Below are 20441 nucleotides of genomic sequence, written 5' to 3' on the forward strand. Positions count from 1 at the left end.
TGCGCCTTTTGAGTGGATCAGGTCAAACTCAAACTCAGTGGGGGCTGGCGGGGGTGGTGCAGAAATAAACAGGGAATCTACTCTGGACCCTGCGACCGAGCGGAAGCAGCGGGAGAAAGCGGTAGGCAGAGACTTCTTTCACAACACCCCCCCACACCCCCCACCCCACCCCACCCCTCCCCCGGCATCAGGAGCACCTTAGAAGGCAGCAGCCTCTGAGATTTCTGCCCAGAATTCTGTTCCGATTGATGCCACCGGGACTCAAGTCTGACAGTGATCACTCAGTCTCTGGCTTCGTGAGCCAAACGTGGGGCTCCGTGTCCATAAACGTGGATCAAGTGACGGGCCCGGGTCACGGGTGAACCCGGCTCTTAAGTCCAGGAGGGAACGCTCTCCCTGGACTGGGACGTCGGGGATCGCGTGGGAGAACTGCCAAAGCCTTGACCTGGTTGGCATTTCCTTGGTTAAAAGGGGGTAGGTGGGTGGAACTAGGTCCTTGTTTCCGTAGTGGAGCGACTCCTCCAGTCCCCAAGGCGCCTCGACCCCCGACGAACCCGAGACACCGAGACGAAAAGAGGACTTTCCCATTTCCTAGAGGGACCGCTATGGCCCCGTTAGGCTCCCGCGGGGGCGGGGCTCTGACGCACTTCCGGCTGCGCCGGCCGCGGGGTGCGTCGAGGTGTCCGAGCGCTTCGAGCGGTTTCAAATCCGGTGAGTCTGTCGGTTCCTGGTTCGCGTGGCGGGCGAGAGAGGGAGCCTTGGCCGAAAGGGTTCGGGGAGGGAGGAGTAGGTTGAGCAGCTGTGGCCTCTGGAGAACCCCCGCGGACCGGTCCCGGGAGGTCTTCAGGGAGGAGCCCCGTGCTCCTGCCCAGCCCCAGGAAGTGGAGGCGCCAGCTCCCGGGAAAGCCTTTTTCTCCCCGCCCCGAGGGTTTCACAAAGAAACTGCCTCATTCTCGTTCCAGAGCTGTTTTTCTGTGCTCTGCCTGAGCCGAACCGTCTGTCAGTCGGACCCGAGTTGCCTTCTCTTTTTTTTTCCCCTGGCTCTCCGTAGGAAATCCGAGCTCAGGACTAATCGATGAGAACATGCCTGAGGGGCTTGGGGACCTGCTGTGGGAAACCGAGCCTCATTAGAAGTCCCGGGTCGTGACTCCTCCAAGACGGGGAATAGTACCGTTGGGCTTTGTTCAGATTAGAAAGCACACACACAACAGGCATCTGCTCGAATTTGGAAATGCATGTTTACTTTACCGTTTATAAATAGTTGGGCGAGACCAAGGTGATCTGGTGGGTGAGGTTCTTGGAAACTTATGTTATGTAAGGAGCAGTTGAAAGAACTGTGAAGAAGGGAGTTGAGAGCCAAAAAGCAGTTATTTTCAGGGGTTGGAAGGCTGCTGTGAAGAAAGTAGGTGCTGCCACAGTAGAATTCTGTGCCTCAGTTACCAAATGTGCCTGCCTACAGGTTTTCAGGTACACAAAGGATGTGTTAAAGGCATTCTAGAATTAGTTGGTAAGTACCACTCAGTTGTTAGAATCTGTGATAATTTGTTTTATTTGTGCCTCATCTTGTTTCATAATGGATTTGGGACACTATTTTATTAGAGTATACATTTTGGGAAATTGTCATAAACCGAGGGGAAGAAACCCACAAGACCGTGGAAACGGAAACGATTCTCTTCTGGTTATGGTAGACTGTGAACTTACGAGTTCCTTGTGCTAAACGTTCTCGGTAGCCTAAAGAAAGTAGTTCGCTGTGGGACACCTGGTTAAGCATCTGCCTTCGGCTTGGGTCATGATCCTGGGGTCTTGGGATCCAGCCCCACATTGGACTTCCTGCTCACTGGGAGCCTGCTTCTCCCTCTCCTACCCGCTTGTGCTCTCTCACAATTTCTATCACTCTCCATCTCTCTCTCTCAAATAAATGAATGAAATCTTAAAAAAAAAAAAAGTTCACTGTGGTTGAAGACAGTGTGATTTAGTAATGAAGCTTTTTTTTTTTAAGATTTTATTTATTTATTTCACAGAGAGAGAAAGATCACAAGTAGGCAGAGAGGCAGGCAGAGAGAGGAGGAAGCAGGCTCCCTGCTGAGCAGAAAGCCTGATGCGGGGCTCGATCCCACGACCCTGAGATCATGACCTGAGCCGAAGGCAGAGGCTTAACCCACTGAGCCACCCAGGCACCCCAGTAATGAAGCTTCTTGTTTTCTATCCACATGCTTTTGATTTTATAAGTCTTGTTAAGAAGACTTCAGAAGCCCGGGAGCCTGGCTGACTGTTGGTAGAACATGTGACTCTTGATCTCAAGGTCGTGAGTTCAAGCCCCACACTGGGCTTGGAGCTTACAGCCAATCAATCAATAAATCTCAAAAAAAAAAAAAGGGAAAAATTCAGAAGCCACGGCCTGGAGGGCATCCCTGAGTGAACCTTTAGGCACACCCAACATGACCAAATGTGAAATAACTGGCTTGCTGCGGGGCGGGGGGAGGGAATCAAGACTGAGCGTTATTGCATTTTTTTAAAAAATTCATTGCCAGTCTGATAAATAGATGGAAGCATTTTGTTGAAGCTTTAATTTTCATGTCTTTTATTATAACTAAGGTTAAATAATCTTTTTGTGTATTTAATATTAAGCTGAGATTTGAAAAACAAATAGAAATCTGCCCTGAAAATTGAGCACTGATGAGACGGTGTGAGGAGGCAGAGGCCGGGCTGTGACTTTAGTGGGCCAAACAGAGAAATTAATAAAATGGTTGTAAACAGCTGGCTGTTCTATGCAGATTTGTATGCTGAACCTCTGCTGGTACTAGACTTAACAAGTGTGAAACTTCGATTTTTCCGAGGAGGGAACTTAGTTGCTAAGGGCAGGCTGCTGCATAATGGGGCACTTTAGCATGAATGGTATTTTGAGTTAAAAGCAATTGAAACCCAGCAGATTCAGGGAAGGCTCTTCACCTTTCTCCTCAAGAGCCCGGCTATACCAGAAAGAGAGCTATTAAAAGAGATTGTTCTTTATATAAAAACCTGTATAATAGGGCACCCTTTGTTTTCCAAACATCTCTCACCTTCCCGCTGATGATTTTCCTCATCTTAGTATCCTCAGACCCCCTCCTTAGCTCAGGTTGTTATTTAAGCCTCCATGTTGCCTGACTGCCTTCGGAGTTTCATGTCTATGTGGGTCCCTGTACATACAAAGCTGAATTTGATTTTCTCCTGTTGAATTTTTTTTTTTTTTTAAGGTAAGCGCTATGCCGAATGTGGGGCTCAAACAACCCCGAGATCAAGAGTCACATGCTTTTCTGACTGAGCCAGCCAGGTGTCCCCACCTCCCCAATCTTTTTTTCTTAATTTTTAATAAAAAATAAATCAGTAAACCTCTGCTGGTAGCCTTTGAGCTTTGGAGTTGGAGTTGCCAAACTGGAAAATGACTTGTGTGATTTCAAAGGAGGATAAGATTGTCATAACGTTGTCAACTAGTTAAAAGTGTTTGATAAAAGTAAAAGTAAACATTGTGTAATGTTAGAAACTTGATTTTCAAGGGTGTCTGGGTGGCTCAGTGGGTTAAGCCTTTGTCTTCGGCTCAGGTCGTGATCTCAGGGTCCTGGGATTGAGTCCCGCATCAGGCTCTCTGCTGGGTGGGGCCCTGGTTCCCCCCTATCTCTGCCTGCCTCTCTGCCTACTTGTGATCTCTGTCAAATAAATAAATAAAGTCATTTAAAAAATCACAAGTAGGCAGAGGGGGTGGAAGCAGGCTCCCTTCTGAGCAGAGAGCCCAAGGTGGGGCTTGATCCCAGGACCCTGAGATCATGACCTGAGCCAAAGGCAGAGGCTCAACCCACTGAGACACCCAGGTACCCTAAGCAGGCACCTTTTTAAAAAAATAATTGTAAAAGAAAAACGCTTCATAACTTTTTAAAAACTATCTCATGAACTCTAACAATGGTCTGCTTCAACATCATAAGTATTGAAGTTAACAGCTAACATATTTTTCTTTACTATCACTCCGTAATAGAATAGCATTTATGAAAGCTGCTTTACCCCCACTTCCCCATATTTTAAAAATTTAAGTATTTTATTCTATTGTTTTTTAAGATTTTATTTTATTTTTAAAGATTGACTTACTTATTTGAGAGAGAGAGCGCACGCGCACACACAGGGAGAGGTGTGGAGTGAGAAGGAAGGATCTCAAGCAGACGCACCGCTGAGTGCAGAGCCCAATGTGGGGCTCGATGACACAACCCTGAGATCGTGACCTGAGCCAAGATCAAGAATTGGCCGCTTAACTGACCGAGTCACCCAGGTGCCCCCAAAGATTTTTTTTTAAGTGATACCTGTACCCAGTGTAGGGCTCAAACTCACAACCCTGAAATCAAGAGTCACATGCACTGCTGACTAAGCCAGTCAGGCACCCTGTAAATGTTTTATCTTAGAATAGTAGATATTTCTAGGAAAGCTCAAAGATCGTACAGAACTCGCATTCATCTCTTCTCCAGTTACTGTTAACTGCTTACATCACTGTCTACATTTGTCACAACCAGGGAACCAACGCTGGTACATTACATGAACTAAGCTGCACAATTTCTTGGAATTTCACTAGTTTTTCCCTAATACCCTTTTTCCGTTCCAGGATCCCATCTAGGGCACCACATTATATTTGTCTTCAAGTCCGCTTAGTGCCCCCTGATCAGTGACAGTTTCTCAGGCTTTCCTTGTTTTTGATGACCTTGATAGTTTGGAGACGTACAGGTCAGATAACCTATAGCATGGCCCTCAGGGCGGGTGTGGAGGAGGAAGGCCATAGAGGTAATGTGCCTTTGTGGCTGTTCTCATCAACAAAGCCACCGGTGATGTTGACCTTGGTGAGCCGGTTCCCCTTCCCGGTGAGTGCTTGCCTTCAGCCCCTTCCATACTCTCCTTGTGGAAGCAAGTTCCTAAGTGCAGTCCACCTTCTTGACAAAGGAGTATTCACGTAAATAAGTTCTGGATATGGTATTTGTCTCTTTTCCTGTTTTCATTCCCACCCCCCGCCCCTTACGGAGCGTGGACAGAAAATGACTTCCGCTTCCAGATTATAACCCAGTACTGTATTTTGTTGCTCAGATTGTTTCAGCTGGGATCATGGAACTTTTTTTCACCACAGGACACTCCAGGCTCATTTTATATGCTCCCCAGCCTAGAATTACCCATTTCTTCATTTTCTAGTAGTTTTTTATTGGAGAATGATACTTAGAAACCAAGACCAGGGCTCTGGGGGTGCTGATTGTGGGATGTCATTGCTTCTAAACCTTCACAGCAGACAGAGCTAGGAAATAAATGTCTGTATACTAACTCCTGTGCACACCCTTACCCAATCCTGTATCCACCTACATCGGTAGTAAACTAAGCATGACTTTATGCTGCTTCTGTATTTTTTTAGCTTAAATTTGTACTGAAATTTTTTTTTTTAAGATTTTTATTATTTGAGAGAGAGGGAGCATGAGTTGGGGACAGGGGGAGACTCCCCGCTGAGCAAGGAGCCCGATGCGGGGCTCAGTCCCAGGACCCTGGGATCATGACCTGAGCTGAAGGCAGAGGCTTAACCAATTGAGCCGTCCAGGTGCCCTGTCCTTATATCTTTTTAAAGCCCAATTTTATAGTTTTTACCCCGTGAGTAGCCCCAAAGATCCATATATGACATTCATTCTTTCCACAGATAACTCAGTACCTGCAAATACTGGGCATATTGTAGGTATTTGGAAATAGCAGAAAAAGAAAACAGTTGAAAGTCCCCGCCCTCAGGAGTTGATATTCAAGAGGGAAACATGGTTTCCGTTTTTCGTTTTTGTTTTTTTAAAGGGTTGGAGCACCAAGCTCGCTCAGTCGGAAGAGCACAGGACTCCCGATCTTGGGGTTGTGGGTTTAAGCTCTGTGTTAGGTCTAGAGATAAGTGATATAGAGGGAAAGTGTCAATTAGGAGAATAAGGAGTTCTGGGGTGAGGGAGGGTTGTGTGTGTTTCGAAAGAGGGTGTCCAGGGCTGGCTCAGCGAGAACATAGGAATATAGACCAGCCATTTGTAATCTGGAGGAAGCATTAGGCAGAGGAACAATAAATGCCTTGAGGTGCCTCACACGTTCGGGTAACAGTGTGGTTGGGGTGGAATGAACGAGAGAGAGGTAGATGAAATTAGAGACAACAGTGCTGAGACCTTTGATGCCTTGTCGGCCTCTGTGATGACCTTGCCTTTTCCTCTTGAGACACCGCCTTGGAAGGCGTGAGCAGAGGAATGCTGTGATCTGACTTGAGTTTTAACAGATCCCTCTGGCTGCTCGTTGGCAATACACTGAGGGCCCGGGAAGAGCTTCAGAGGCTCTTACAGGGCACGGGCCACAGCTGATGGAATGGGATGGCAGTGCTGGAGGCAGTGAGAATTGGTTGAACCTTGGGTCTTTTGGATATAAAGCTCACAGGATTTGCTTACAAATTACATGTAGAATGTGAAGGAGGAGTCTGTGGAATTAACCAGGTTTTTTGGTCCACGAAAACAGAATGGTAGAGTTGCCATTAACTGAGATGAACAGTTTTGGGGGCGATGGTGGGGACTGCAGTTTGGGACACGTTAAACTTGAGGTACCATTGCACATGCTGGTGGCGACAGCAAGTAGTGGTTGGTCTTAAGAGTCTAGAGTTCAGAGGAGAGGTCCAGGCTGGAGATGCCCTGGCCGTGGGGATGGCAGTTTCTAGCCTTGTGACCGGATGAAATCTCCAAGCAGGATGAATGCAGTGAGGACAGAGACACCTGGCCCTTCGCTCATTTGTGGTCTTGCAAAGACATGAATTTAAATTGTGGGCAGCATCTATGGGAAACTTTCTTAAGATTTTTTTGTTTTCGAGTAATCTCTGTACCCAATGTGGGGCTCAGACTTACAACTCCGAGATCAAGAGTCACACACTCGACCAACTGAGCTGGACAAGCGCCCCAACTTTTTCTTTATTTGTCTCTGTGTACATGTTTTTCAGAGGTCATTATGTGATCTGTGGGTTTGGATATGCCCCTCTGGGAACAGAGGCCCAGGAATGATAGGTCACTCCCTCTTTAATGCCACCTGTGTTCTGGAACTCCTCGTGTCTTGCTGAGTTTCCCAGGCGTGATCCCAGAAGCTGAGCAGCCCGAATGGATTCCAGGGTCTGTTGGAACAGTGTCCTGTTGTAGGTTTGCCCTGCTCTGGGTGGAGTGTGAAATTTTGTAACCGGTTACGAAAAAGCGTTTCAGCACTTCTGAGCATTTCAGATGAATGCTTCTGGCACTGTACCTCTGTTATTTTGAGGATATTTTAGCCTTGAGTGCTAGTGCCTTTATTTTAGGAAACGAGCTGGTGTGCTCCTATCCCGGCTGTTGTCAAGTTATCCTGAACTTGGGCACCCCAGCAGTGTGTTGGGTGTGTGGGGCAGCAGGAGGGAGTGGGCGGTGCTGATTCTGGTTCACCCTATCAGGATCTCGATTGACATATCATAGGATGCTTCAGAATGGGTTATGGTGGAGGGGAGTCCCAAGTACTGGCATCCCTAGAATTCTGAACTAATTATAATTAGCAGCCGATAATTACTGCATTTCTCCTAAGAGGTTACATACTGAGGTTCTAGTGCTAGGATCCCATTTCTTTTTTAATTACCAGAATTGGCAATTCGTATAAAATATATGTTTTTCATGTGTGTTTTCTAAAGGTTTGAAACTAAATAACTTAATACAAAACTCAATACAAAAGCTATAACGTACATTTGTGGTGGGGGTTTAATGTGGTGTGGCATTGCTTTTTTGTATTCTAGGGGTCGTTTTATTTTTGGAGGGCATGAAGTTTGGGCTTTGGTAGGAAAACCTGTTTTGTTTGTCTTTAATGATACTCTGATTTTCTGATAAGGAAGTAATAATACCCATTATAGAAAATTTGGGAAATAAAAAAAGAATCTGAAAAACTGAGGTCAGGGACTCCTGGGTGCCTCAGTCAGTTAAGCATCTGCCTTCCCCTCAGGTCATAATCCCAGGATTCGAGGGATCGAGCCCCACATCAGGCTCCTTGCTCAGTGGGGAGTCTGCTTCTTCCTCTCCTTCTGCTCTCACCCCCTTCCCGCACATTCTCTCTCTGTGTGTCTCAAATAAAATCTTAAAAATAAGTACATATAAAAAATAAAACCTGAAGTCAGCTATAACCCAGCAATATCACTATTCGCATATTACCCTTTATCCTTTGCTGTGATTATGGGGCCATATGTGAGACTTGATATCCGAGTGATACAAGCCAGATCTGTAGAAAACGATGTGCATATGAGCCATGAGCATACTCGGGTTTTTATTTGCATTTTTATTTTTTTCATACTCAAGTTTTTAAATGCTTTAGATTTAGATTATCTGTGATTCCTGTTTCCTCATCTTATTTCCTCATCTGTGAGCCATTTATGCCTCCTTGTTATTAGGGGCATTACCCTTGTTATCAACTTGGTTTGCATAACAAAAACCCACATAGGTTTTGTTTTTTTTTTAAGATTTTATTTATTTGACAGAGATCACAAGGAGGCAGAGAGAGAGAGGAGGAAGCAGGTTCCCCGCTGAGCAGAGAGCCCAATGTGGGACTCAATCCCAGGACCCTGAGACCATGACCTGAGCTGAAGGCAGAGGCTTAACCCACTGAGCCACCCAGGCTCCCAAACCCACATAGGTTTTTATGTTTGGTTCTTTGTTGAGACTTCGGCTGGAGTTTTCCTGCTGTCGGTTATCCATACCCAGAATGGGACATCTATGAGACATGACGAGTGCTGCTTACGGTTTGGAAACGTGCTCAGGAAAGCCAATCACAGCATGGAGGGCTAATTTATGCACGTTTCTTTCAGACTATGTGTAACGAATACTGATGTTTATAGTCTGATTCTGATATCTCTTTACTCATGTATTTTCCGTCTCCCGCACAAACTTGCAAGCTCCGTGGGGGTGGGAGCGCGTCTAGTTTTCCCATCACCGCACCCCCAGCACCAAGCCCACGGCAGGCCTTCGAGTAGATGTTGAATGAATGGACTTCACTTGTTTGCCAAATGAGGAAAATTGAAGTAATTGTATTTACTGCACATATTTTTGATGTTCCAATGTATCAACTGACTGACATTTAAAATATTTAAAATTTTTTAAATATTATTTATTTATTTGACAGACAGAGATCACAAGTAGGCAGAGAGGCAGGCGGAGAGAGAGGAGGAAGCAGGCTCCCTGCTGAGCAGAGAGCCCGATGTGGGGCTCGATCCCAGGACCCTGAGATCATGATCTAAGCCGAAGGCAGATGCTTTAGCCCACTGAGCCACCCAGGCGCCCCTAAAATATTTAATATTTAAAAAAAAAATACTTTTAAGCATTTTGTATTTGTATAATTTGCTGAGTTTAATTTTTTTTTCCAGTTTCTTCTCAGCAATATATATCTCATTAAAATGAATACCTCTGTAAGAGTATAGGTTACTGTTAGTCTAATCTCTGTCATTCCAATTGTCCTTCTGTGAAACCTAAAGGTAAAGGACATTTAAAAACTTGCATGTGCCCTACTTAAAAGTGGGTCAGGTGAGGCTCAAAATTACATCATTGGGGCACCTGGGTGGCTCAGTCAGTCACTTAAGCACCGGACTCTTGGTTTCAGCTCAGTTTATGATCTCAGGGTCGTGGGGTCAGCCTTTGTAGGGCTCCAAGCTTAGTGCAGAGTCTGCTTGTCTCCCCCTGCCTCCTACATGCTCGCAGTCTCTCTCTCAAATAAATAAATGGGATCTTTGAAACAGACAGATTTTTAAAAATTACATCATTAGTTATAATCAATTATTATTTTTTAAAAGGTTTTATTTATTTATTTGACAGAGATCACAAGTAGGCAGACAGGCAGGCAGAGAGAGAGGGGGAAGCAGGCTCCCTGCTGAGCAGAGAGCCTGATGTGGGCTTGATCCCAGGACCCTGGGATTATGACCTGAGCTGAAGGCAGAGGGTTTAACCCACTGAGCCACCCAGGCGCCCTTATTCAATTATTTTAAAATACTCTAGTTAATTCCAGCCTTCTAGCACAATTCCTGGTTATGCTGACTCACCCCATCATTTGACTAGCTTTTTTTTTGTTTTTTGGGGTTTTTTTTTTGGTAAAGTAGGGGGTTTGATGTGGGGCTTGAACTCACAACCCTGAGATCAAGAGTCTCATGCTCTACTGACTGAGCCAGCCATGAACCCTTGGCTAGCAAATTAAATTTTTAGTATTGAAGCTCAAAGTTTTGGATTTAGAAAGGCTGCATTTGGCCTCTCGATGTTCTTTTGAAATCTCAGGAATTATAAGATTTTTTTTTTTTTAAGATTTTATTTATTTATTTGACAGACACAGCGAGAGTGGGAACACAAGCAGGGGGAGTGGGAGAGGAGGAAGCAGGCTTCCTACTGAGCAGGGAGCTTGATGTGGGGCTTGATCCCAGGAGCCTGAGATCATGACCTGAGCAGAAGGCAGAGGCTTAACCCACTGAGCCACCCAGGTGCCCCGGGGTTGTAAGATTCTGAAAGTTTTTGGAGCAAAGTTAATTTAAAATCATTTTAAAATTATAACATTGTGCACTTTTTATTAGAGTAGAGACAAAGTAAGATTAAGTAGGATATCCCGAGCTGCCTCCTGAATGAGTTTGAACCGTAATTTTTTTTTTTTTAAGATTTCATTTATTTATTTGACAGAGAGAGACGCAGAGGGGGGAACACAAGCAGGGGGAGTGGGAGAGGGAGAAGGAGGCTTCCCGCTGAGCAGGGAGCCTGATGCAGGGCTTGATTCCAGGGCCCCGGAATCATGACCCGAGCTGAAGGCAGCTGCTTAAGAGCTGAGCCACCTGGGCGCCCTTGAAAAATAATTTTTGTGATAGTTTTATAGTGGCCATAATTTCCACAATTTTGTCTGCTAAAGGTGTGGCTGTCAAGACCTAAAAAGCATCTTTTTTTTTTTTTCTTTTTTCTGTTATTTATGGTAAATATTTTTTCAGGTTTAACGTGTAGCCCTGAAGACCCAGAAACCCGAAGGAACCGATACTGCTGCTCCACAGAGTCCCACCTGTAGTGAGGCTGTTTCTGGAATCGGTGCGATGACCAAGGTTTTGGGCACGGCTGCAGTTCGGGGCCCTCGGCCTCCACGGGAGAGGGGGCCTCTGGTGGTTAAAGATGAGGACGAAGAGGAAAGGCAGAGCCTTCCTAGTCTGGAGGTGTTCCGCCAGCGCTTCCGGCAGTTTGGCTACCATGACACACCTGGCCCCCGGGAGGCCCTGAGCCAGCTCCGGGTGCTGTGCTGCGAGTGGCTGAGGCCCGAGATCCACACCAAGGAGCAGATCCTGGAGCTGCTGGTGCTGGAGCAGTTCCTGACCATCCTGCCCCAGGAGCTCCAGGCCTGGGTGCAGGAGCACTGCCCGGAGAGCGCCGAAGAGGCCGTCACTCTCCTAGAGGATCTGGAGCAGGAACTGGACGAGCCAGCACAGCAGGTAGACGGGGGAGACCTCACGTGCTGTGAGGCTGGGAATGGAGCACGCTGGGCAGGACTGGGCTTATGTGTCCAGTGGGAGGAGCTGAGTAGAAGTTTCTGCTGACTTAGATCACGTTGCCTCCTGTTTCCCTTCTCCTGTCCGCTCTTGATCCTTAGCTGTGGACGTGTTTGCTTTCTTTTTCCAAGCGGTTGTGCTTTAGCTCTCCTGGGGCTTGCTTTCCTTCTGCAGTGGACCCTTGAACAACACAGGGGTTAGGGTTGTTAACCTCCCCCCACCTTCCAGCACACGTTCGTTTGAAAATCCCAATGTAACTTTTTTGATTCCCCCAAAGCTTAACTTCTAAATGGCCTCCTGTTGACTGGAAGCTTTACCGATAACATACATAGCCAATTAACACTTATTTTGTACGTTATGTGTGTTATATGCCTTGTTCTTATAATAAAGTAAGCTAGAGAAAGGAAAACATTTAAGAAAACCGTAAGAAGAGTAAGTACATTTACTGTACTGTTTGTATCCAAAAAAAAAAAAAAAATACACGTATAAGTGGGCCTGTGTAGTTCAGCCTCGTGTTCAGGGATCACCTGTAGTTCTGAGATGAGCTGTGCACAAACCCCACCGTTCCTGGTTGTCTCGAGGTCTCACCTCCTCCAAAGGAACAGCAACAGGTGTGGGAGAAGAGGTCCTCAGGAACAGCAACGCTTCCAAGCAGCGCACAGCCCCAGTCTGCGGAGACCAGTCACAAAAGCGAGGGTTGGGAGCCCTTGTACATCCAGGAGACTGGGGAAGAGGAGGATCTCACTCCAGAGCTGAGAAAGAGTCAAGGTAGGGACTGTCTGTCATGCTGTGTGCTTGGTGCCCCCACGCCTTTGTGGTGGAAGAAACAGAATAATTCTAATTACTGGTTGTGAGGCACTGCCCCTAGACTGACTTGCCTGGTCTGGGTGCCTAGGCAGGACGAGTGCCTCCCCTTCCTCCCAAGTGCGTCTCACGCAGAGAGTCAGCGTAGGGACAGGACGTAAAAGGGTTGGTCAGAGTGAGTTTAAAAGCAGGACTGTTTGGGGCACCTGGATGGCTCAGTCAGTTGAAGCGTCTGCCTTCCCATCGGGTCATGATCCCAGGGTCCTGGGATCAGGTCCCACATCAGGCTCCTTGCTCCGTGGGGAATCTGCTTCTCCCTCTGTCTGCCGCTCCCCTTGCTTGTGCTCTGTATGTGCCAAAGAAAAGCTGTAAAAAAAAGTTGGGGGGCACTGTTCACAGAGGTGTAACAGGTTGAAGGAACAGTGATAGGTGATGCTTGTTCATTTGTCAATGACTGAACGAAGGAGCTGTTAAAATCAGCATGGGATTGTGCAGAAATGGTCCCAGGTAAATTCTTTTCAGCTTCTGCCTCATAAGGTTATTTAAAATATTTTGCTTATTTATTGAGCTACTTATTTCCCACACGTAGTACACAGCAACTTGAAGGAAAGTCTGTGCATGTAGCCAGGCGACTGCTCATCACCCAGAGTGAAAGGGACACGGATCTGTCGCTGCCGGTGTTCAGGACAAAGAGATGGTAGAGTGGAGAGGGAGCTCCAGGGACCAGGGAAGGGGCTAAGAGGAAAGAACTGTGTTGACAGAGACTTCTGTGCTCCTGGGGGGGCCAGCAGGTCTCAGGGGGGCCCCTGGTTCAGTGTGGATTTCTCTTACTCCCCTTTTTCGTGTGTGTGCGCCTGAAAGTGTGGCGGCCTCGTGTAGTGCTCTGAAAAAGATGGTTGGCTTCAGTCTGGTTTTAGCAGTATTAACTTGAGAACCGAAAGAGGCATGAGACACAGCCGCTGTCGGGTACATGCTGGGGATCAGACGCTTCTGGGAGGTGAGCACTTTGATGTAAAGACGATCTGGGACTAGCCTGGTCTACACGGACTGAAGGTCCTCTTTTGTTGCTTTTATAGTCCACTTCCGTGAGCACGTGGATCTCATGAGTCTGCCACTGGCCTCATCTCCCTTAATTACCCTGTTATTTTTCCTTAATCAACTTGGACCGTTCGGCACCGTTTCTTACCTGTTGTTTGTGCCTGACCATCACCCCGCTCCTTTGCTCCTGTCCCAGGAGGCTTGGTGTGGCCCTCCTGCCCTCTTTATGTGAAGCTTTTCTCCCGGCAGAGAAAGCTGTGTGCTCGTCATACTGTCGTAGCTGCTGCTGGCCTCGGACTGCAAGCTAGGTCTGGTGGTGACTTGTGTCCGTGTCGTGTTGTGATGTGCCACCGAGCAGTACTTGCTCCCAACGTCAGCTGACGTTTCTGTTTCTCCTTCAGGTTCCTTCTCAGAAAATAAAACAACTGACCTGCCCTTACTCTGCTTCTTGTTTCAGATCGTAACTCGAACACCCAGAATGAGGACTCCATAGATGAACAGAAAAGTTCTGAAGAGTCTCAGGAACTCAAAAGGGAGGTTACTCCCATGGTCGTTGCCAGTAAATGTGAGGCCAGGTTAGAAAGGCAGTGGGCAAACCTTGAAAAGGAAAGAGGAACAAAAACTCCTCTTCTAGACAAAGGTTCCAAGAAAGGCAGAGAATTGATTCCCACTAAACCTGCCCCAGGAGAGAGGCGTTATATCTGTGCCGAGTGCGGAAAAGCCTTTAGTAATAGCTCAAATCTTACCAAGCACCGGAGAACGCACACTGGGGAGAAGCCCTATGTGTGCACCAAATGTGGGAAAGCTTTCAGCCACAGCTCAAACCTGACCCTCCATTACAGAACACACTTGGTGGACCGGCCCTATGACTGTAAGTGTGGGAAAGCCTTTGGTCAGAGCTCAGACCTCCTTAAACATCAGCGAATGCACACGGAAGAGGCGCCCTATCAGTGTAAAGATTGCGGAAAAGCTTTCAGTGGGAAAGGCAGCCTCATCCGACACTATCGGATCCACACTGGGGAGAAACCTTACCAGTGTAACGAGTGTGGAAAGAGCTTTAGCCAGCACGCAGGTCTCAGTTCTCACCAGAGGCTCCACACCGGAGAGAAGCCGTACAAATGTAAGGAGTGTGGGAAAGCCTTCAACCACAGCTCAAATTTTAATAAACACCATAGAATCCATACCGGGGAGAAGCCCTACTGGTGTAATCACTGTGGAAAAACCTTCTGTAGTAAGTCCAATCTTTCCAAACATCAGCGAGTCCACACCGGAGAGGGAGAAGGGCTTTAACTGTCAAGTAATGCTCTCTCGGTGGCGTTTGTTTTTATTAAACTTTAGCCCTTGGATGCTAGGGAGAAGCCCAGTAATTGCGATATAAACTCTAGTCGTAGATTTTGTTTCACTCGACATCAAGGGGTGCCGGAGGAGAGGGTGTTCAGTGGTGGCACCATGGGAAGGAGGCGCTGGTGGGCCGCTGAGCGCGGTCTCCTCACAACGCTTTGGGTCCCATCAGCCAGGCCGGCACTGCTTCTTGTATAGTTAAAACTGAGTATATCCCATATAATTAAGGAAGAAGCACTGAAACTGTTTAACCATTTTAACATATATTAAAGAAATAGGATTTGTAAAGAATCGAACCACATGGAACGCAATTTAATCTGATTCGGAATAAACTTATAACATCTTGTAAACTTGCCTCCGGACTGTTTCATGGTGTGTTGGTTACTGAACACTGTTCTCAAGAGAGGAAACTATTCCTACTGGTTTTAGCTTCGGGGAGATTTGGATTTGGGGTAATTAGAACTTTTCATGCTCCTGAAAGTACGGATCAGGAAATTGGGGTAGAGCAGCTGCATCTTGGTCTACATTGTGCTTTATTTTATTTTATTTTATTTTATCTTATTTTATTTTTTTCTGTATGCCAAACACATTGTTTTCATCGGGGAGGACATTTGTCAGCCTTGTGTGCGTTTTTTTTTTTTTTAAAGATTTTATTTATTTATTTGACAGAGAGATCACAAGTCGGCAGAGAGTCAGGCAGAGAGAGAGAGAGAGAAGCAGGCTCCCGCTGAGCAAAGAGCCCGATGCGGGGCTCGATCCCAGGACCCTGAGATCATGACCTGAGCCGAAGGCAGCGGCCCAATCCACTGAGCCACCCAGGCGCTCCCTTGTGTGCGTTTTGATTGTATATGCCTCGGCCACAGTCTGAAAATCCGACTCTGAAGTTTCCTTCTATAAACCTCACACCTCATTAAGATCCAGCATGAGCCTGCTTCCTCCCCCTTTCTCTTCCTGCCTCTCTGCCTGCTTGTGATCTCTGTCTGTCAAATAAATAAATAAAATCTTTAAAAAAAAAAAGATCCAGCATGATTCCTTTAAGTCCATCCTGTCTGTCCCCTGCCTGGAGTCAGGTGAGATCTTTGCTTGGTCTCCAAGAAGAGCCTAATCTCCTACAGCAAGGAGGGGAGGGAGATGTGTTTGTTGGGCTGGAGGCTTCTTGAGAATTGGGGGCTTGAGGTACTCGAGCACACCTCCCCAGATGTCCCATGCATCAGCATCTGAGTCTACCTCCCAGTTGGGGCCCAGAGTTTGGGGATAGATGACTTGACAAGACTTGGCATTTAGCTGTCTCTGCAGTTCTGCCACCCTCGCAGTCGGCCGTGAGCTGGTGTTCAGGCCCGTCTGCTCTTGCTACAGAAGATGGGCATCTCTCTTAATCCCTCCTGTGGGCGACTAGGGCTTTCACAACATGCCCTGAAATGATAATTGGCCGAACTAAGCCTGTAATTTTCTTCTTCAAAGCTTGAGAGAGAAACTGGAGTCCTCGTAATTGCCGCTATGCCAATAATGTTTCAAGTTCTAGGACTACTACAGAAGCTAATGCTTCCTTTTCTACCTGAATCTCATCCCCTGCCGTAACTGGTGGGAACCTTCCTGACAGGCTCCTCTTACTAACCTTCTGACCAGTGAGTGACCTGTTCCCGGGGTCCCATCCTGAGGGCGCCCGTTTCTAGGGCCACTTCCAGTACCGACTGTTAACAGGTTGGATTTCCCCTAAAACAGCCCGTGACAAGGGCTTAAGGGCAGATAGTTTATTTAGGGAGATGATTCCAGGAAGCCAGGTATGAAGGAGCAGGAAAGGAGGGAAGGATGAAACCCAAGAGCGGGTGCACTGTTGAGCTGGTGGCTTCTGTAGGCACCTAGTACTCGAATCTGGGGACCTTTACAGAACAACACAACAAACGGGAGCAACTGGTATACCCGAGTTCTGCTCCCATCTCAGTGCCCAGCTGTGGTTAGGATGCAGTGCCTTCTTGGCTCCGGCAGAGTGGCTGAGAACCCCTGGTAGACAGGGAAGAAACTGTCCCCAGGGGCTTTGAGGCTGTTGGTCTGAAGATGCTGTGAGTCACGCCCCCCCCATATCACCCAAATATGCATCTTCACACACATGCAGGCAAATGCACAAGACTTACATTTGGAGTCTACATAATACTGGGGGCATACTTACACAAAAAATGATTCAGTGTTTATCTGAAATTCAGATTTTTCGCTGGGCATCGTGAATCTTACAGTCCCGCCCCTGGCATCTGAAGGCAGCAGTGCTTCCAACGGTTTGTCTCCCCAAATGTGGTAAAATCTGATGAACTGAGGGGACTCACTTACACCTGTAAAATGTATATTTGTGGATGAGATGGCAGCTTTGTGCATCCCAGGAAATACACTGTGACTATAAAATCTAGAATAGCCCCTCAGTACTAGCCTGGAAATCAGAGCAGTGGCCCTTTCCTTGCAGACCGCCTCCAGAATTCTCTCTGGTGGAGATTGCCTGCTGCTAGGAGACAGAAGTGTCCGATCTAGCTTGAGATGGGAAATAACACATAGCTGTTTGCACATTTCTGTGTAATGGCTTAATTTCACCCCGTCCAGTCTGTCTACCATGACTTACATATAGTCCAAGTATACGATTCAAAAATACGATTCTAGATGAATAAACCAATTTTCACTCTTACTTCTACATTTGTAATAATATCAGAGCTAATATATGTTCACATTTCACTTTTTTTCAACCTTTTAAATTGTAAAATACACAACAAAATGTACCATGGTATACCCCTTAAAAATATATAACTTATTAAAGACATGTAAGCTTTAAATTCATCCCAAGCTAATAGAAAAGATCTCATTTTAGGGGGTACCTGGGTGGTTCAGTTGGTTGGGTGTCTGCCTTCGGGACAAGTCATGATCCCAGGGCCCTGGGATTGACCCCCCCATTGGGGTTCCTGCTCAGCATGGAGTCTGCTTCTCCCTCTCCCTCTGCTCCTCACCCCCCTCCCACCCAGCTCATACTCTCTCACTCTCTCAAATAAATGAAATCTTTAAAAAAAGAAAACATCTCTGGGCACCTGGATGGCTCAGTGGATTAAGCCTCTGCCTTCAGCTCAGGTCATGATCTCAGGGTCCTGGGATCAAGACCCACATCGGGCTCTCTGCTCAGCGGAGGGCCTGCTTCCCCCTCTCTCTCTACCTGCCTCTCTGAGTACTTGTGATCTCTCTGTCAAATGAAATCTTTAAAAAAAAAAAATCTCCTTTTAATTTTTTTAAAGATTTTATTTATTTATTGAAGAGAAGGAGAGCTGGGGTAGCAGGGAGAAAGACAAGCTCTACCCTCGGCACAGAACTCAACGCAGGGCTCAGTCCCACGACTCTGAGAGCAAATCAGGAGTTTGGATGCTCGACCCGCTGAGCCACCCAGGCGCCCCTGGAAATAAAATTTTTAAAAAGGGGGCAGCATTAAAGACAGTGATGGGGGAAAAAAGGCTAAAAATTTTACACTTTATTCAGTAACTGTATCATTTCTATGAATACTGTATTGTTATTCTGAGAACTATTTACTTGAAATGCCAGAAAAAATAAACCATTATATTTATTTAGTTTGAAATGAAGGGGGCATCTGGCTAGCTCAGTCAGTAGAGCATGTGACTCGATCTCAGGGTCTTGATTCTGAGCCCCATGTTGGGGGTAGAGATTACTTTAAAAAAGTTTTTTGGGGGGAACACCTGACTCGATTAAGTGTTTGATTTCAGCTCGGGTCCTGGAGTCCCAGGATCAAGCCCCATGTCGGGCTCCCTGTAAAGCAGGGTATCTGCTTACCCTCTCTCCCTGCTCCTTCTCTCACTCTCTCTCTCTCAAATAAATAAATAAAATCTTTTAAAAGTTTTTAAGCTTTTTTTTTTTTAAATGAAGGTTTACCCATAGAAAATAAAGGAGTATAGTTCTACAAAAGAATTCAAAAATGGACTGGCAGTATCAATGTAACTCATTCCTTTACAATAAGATACCTTTTTTTATTTCTGTCCAAGAGCAGTTGCCCAGAAATAATGTGAACCCCAATATGTATGTATTTCCCCCTCCCACCCCAACTATGTGGCACCAGTGTTCCTCAGAGAAATAGCTAATTTTATATTTAGAAAAAAGTGAACCTGAGGATTTTGTGCCAAAAGGCTTTCAGATTCAATGAGGTTCTATTGGAATGACACTGGGACCAATCTGAAATGAGCTCACACTGGGACACCTGGGTGGCTCAGTCAGCTAAACATTTGACTTTGGTTCTGGTCATGACCCCAGGTCCTGGGATCGAGTCCTGCCTCAGGCTCCTCGCTCAACCAGGAGTCCCCTTCTCCCTCTGCCTGCCGCTCCTCCTGCTTGTGCTCTCGGTCTGAGCTGTCAGTTGACTGTCATACATGTAGTCTAAGAAGCCAGATCTGGGGTGGGAAACCGGACTATCTTCATCAGGACGGAAGATGCCGTGAAGGGCACCCTCGCCAAGGGAGCAATTTTAAAGGTATATAGATAGAAAATATAAGGCTCTGGCAATCGATTCTCTCAAAACGAGCTGTCTACACAGACACTCTGAGAATATTTGTGTTCTCCATTCCCCCATCCCTACCTGGTATTTTGGTCATATCCTTGTCTGAAAACAGCTGTATTTTGACACAAGACCCCAGTGAGGACACCAGTGCCCTCCCTTCTATTGACTTTTTGTAGGCTTACTTTTTTACTCTTATTTTTTCCTTTTTTTTTAGATAAATGCTTTACAGAAGTTCAAACACTCCCTTTCCCACCTTGGGGGATTGCCTCACGCCTCCCCTAGGTGACTTATGATACTCCGAAGAATAAGGCCATTCAGAGCATGGCCTTCGAGAACTTGCTGGGAATTACCCAGCTGGCTGGGTTCTGGGGCAAACAGCAACCATGAGCTACAAATTGACTTCTCAGCCCCAGAGTGAGAGATTAGTTGATAGCACGAACGTGCTGGGTCGTCAGAGCTGTTCCTTTTGGATTGTCATTAGGGGACCTTTTGCAGAACAAACCATCCTGTTTTGAGGAGACCATTTCCGCCCTGTTCTTGCCTCTCCACTGCCTCCTTCCTCGTCTCTGTTCTTCTTGTCCTGGAGGTAGAAGTGGAAGAAAAAGGAATTGAGGAGAGTTTAAAAACAAATAAAATATCAGGGTGGGGAGAGACAGAGAGAGAGAGAGAGAGTGTGTGTGTGTGTTGTGTGTGTGTGTGTGTGTGTGTGTGTGTGTGTGTGTGTTGTGTTTTGGTGGAGAGGGGTTGGGTATGGAGTTTACTGAGTGGCTTGGCTATCCCAAGCATTTGCTCAAATTCTCACTGTGGTCTGCAAGGACTGCACACCGGTCCCGCCCTCACCCATCTCAGGCCACCCCTCAAGTGGTATTAGAGATTGTGCATTGCTCTGTCCTGCCCCCAGGCCTTTGTCCTGGCTGTTACCTCTGCCCGGAGGTCCCTTTCCCCACCGCGGCCCTGCAGTACCTCTGGAAAGTCTCCTTTCCTAGCAGTTTCCATATTTTGCCGGAATTGGTCACTTAAATTACTGTGCTTAGACTGCCGTCCCGGGAGAGTGAGAGCTGCTGCATTCGCACAGGGGACTGCCGGCGCCATCAAGACGGGATACAGTGCAAGCGGAATAAATGGGAGGCAGAGCCGGAAGGGGCACCAGGAGCGCCCAGAATATCACAAGATTTCATTTCG

At 46.7% G+C, this 20441-nt stretch overlaps 1 protein-coding gene across 1 annotated transcript; it reads left to right on the forward strand.

Moving 5' to 3' along the window:
* The first annotated feature begins 250 nt into the window (after nucleotides 1–250).
* ZSCAN21 (zinc finger and SCAN domain containing 21) lies at nucleotides 251–15081 on the forward strand. Its single transcript, XM_082712901.1, has 4 exons — nucleotides 251–711; nucleotides 11003–11491; nucleotides 12130–12316; nucleotides 13848–15081. Exons 2-4 carry the CDS (start codon nucleotides 11102–11104, stop codon nucleotides 14678–14680), a joined length of 1410 nt encoding a protein of 469 aa, XP_082569027.1. The 5' UTR covers nucleotides 251–711; nucleotides 11003–11101; the 3' UTR covers nucleotides 14681–15081.
* The last annotated feature ends 5360 nt before the right edge of the window (nucleotides 15082–20441 follow it).

The sequence above is a fragment of the Mustela nivalis genome (assembly GCF_964662115.1).
Source record: "Mustela nivalis genome assembly, chromosome: 19".
NCBI classification, from domain to species: domain Eukaryota; kingdom Metazoa; phylum Chordata; class Mammalia; order Carnivora; family Mustelidae; genus Mustela; species Mustela nivalis.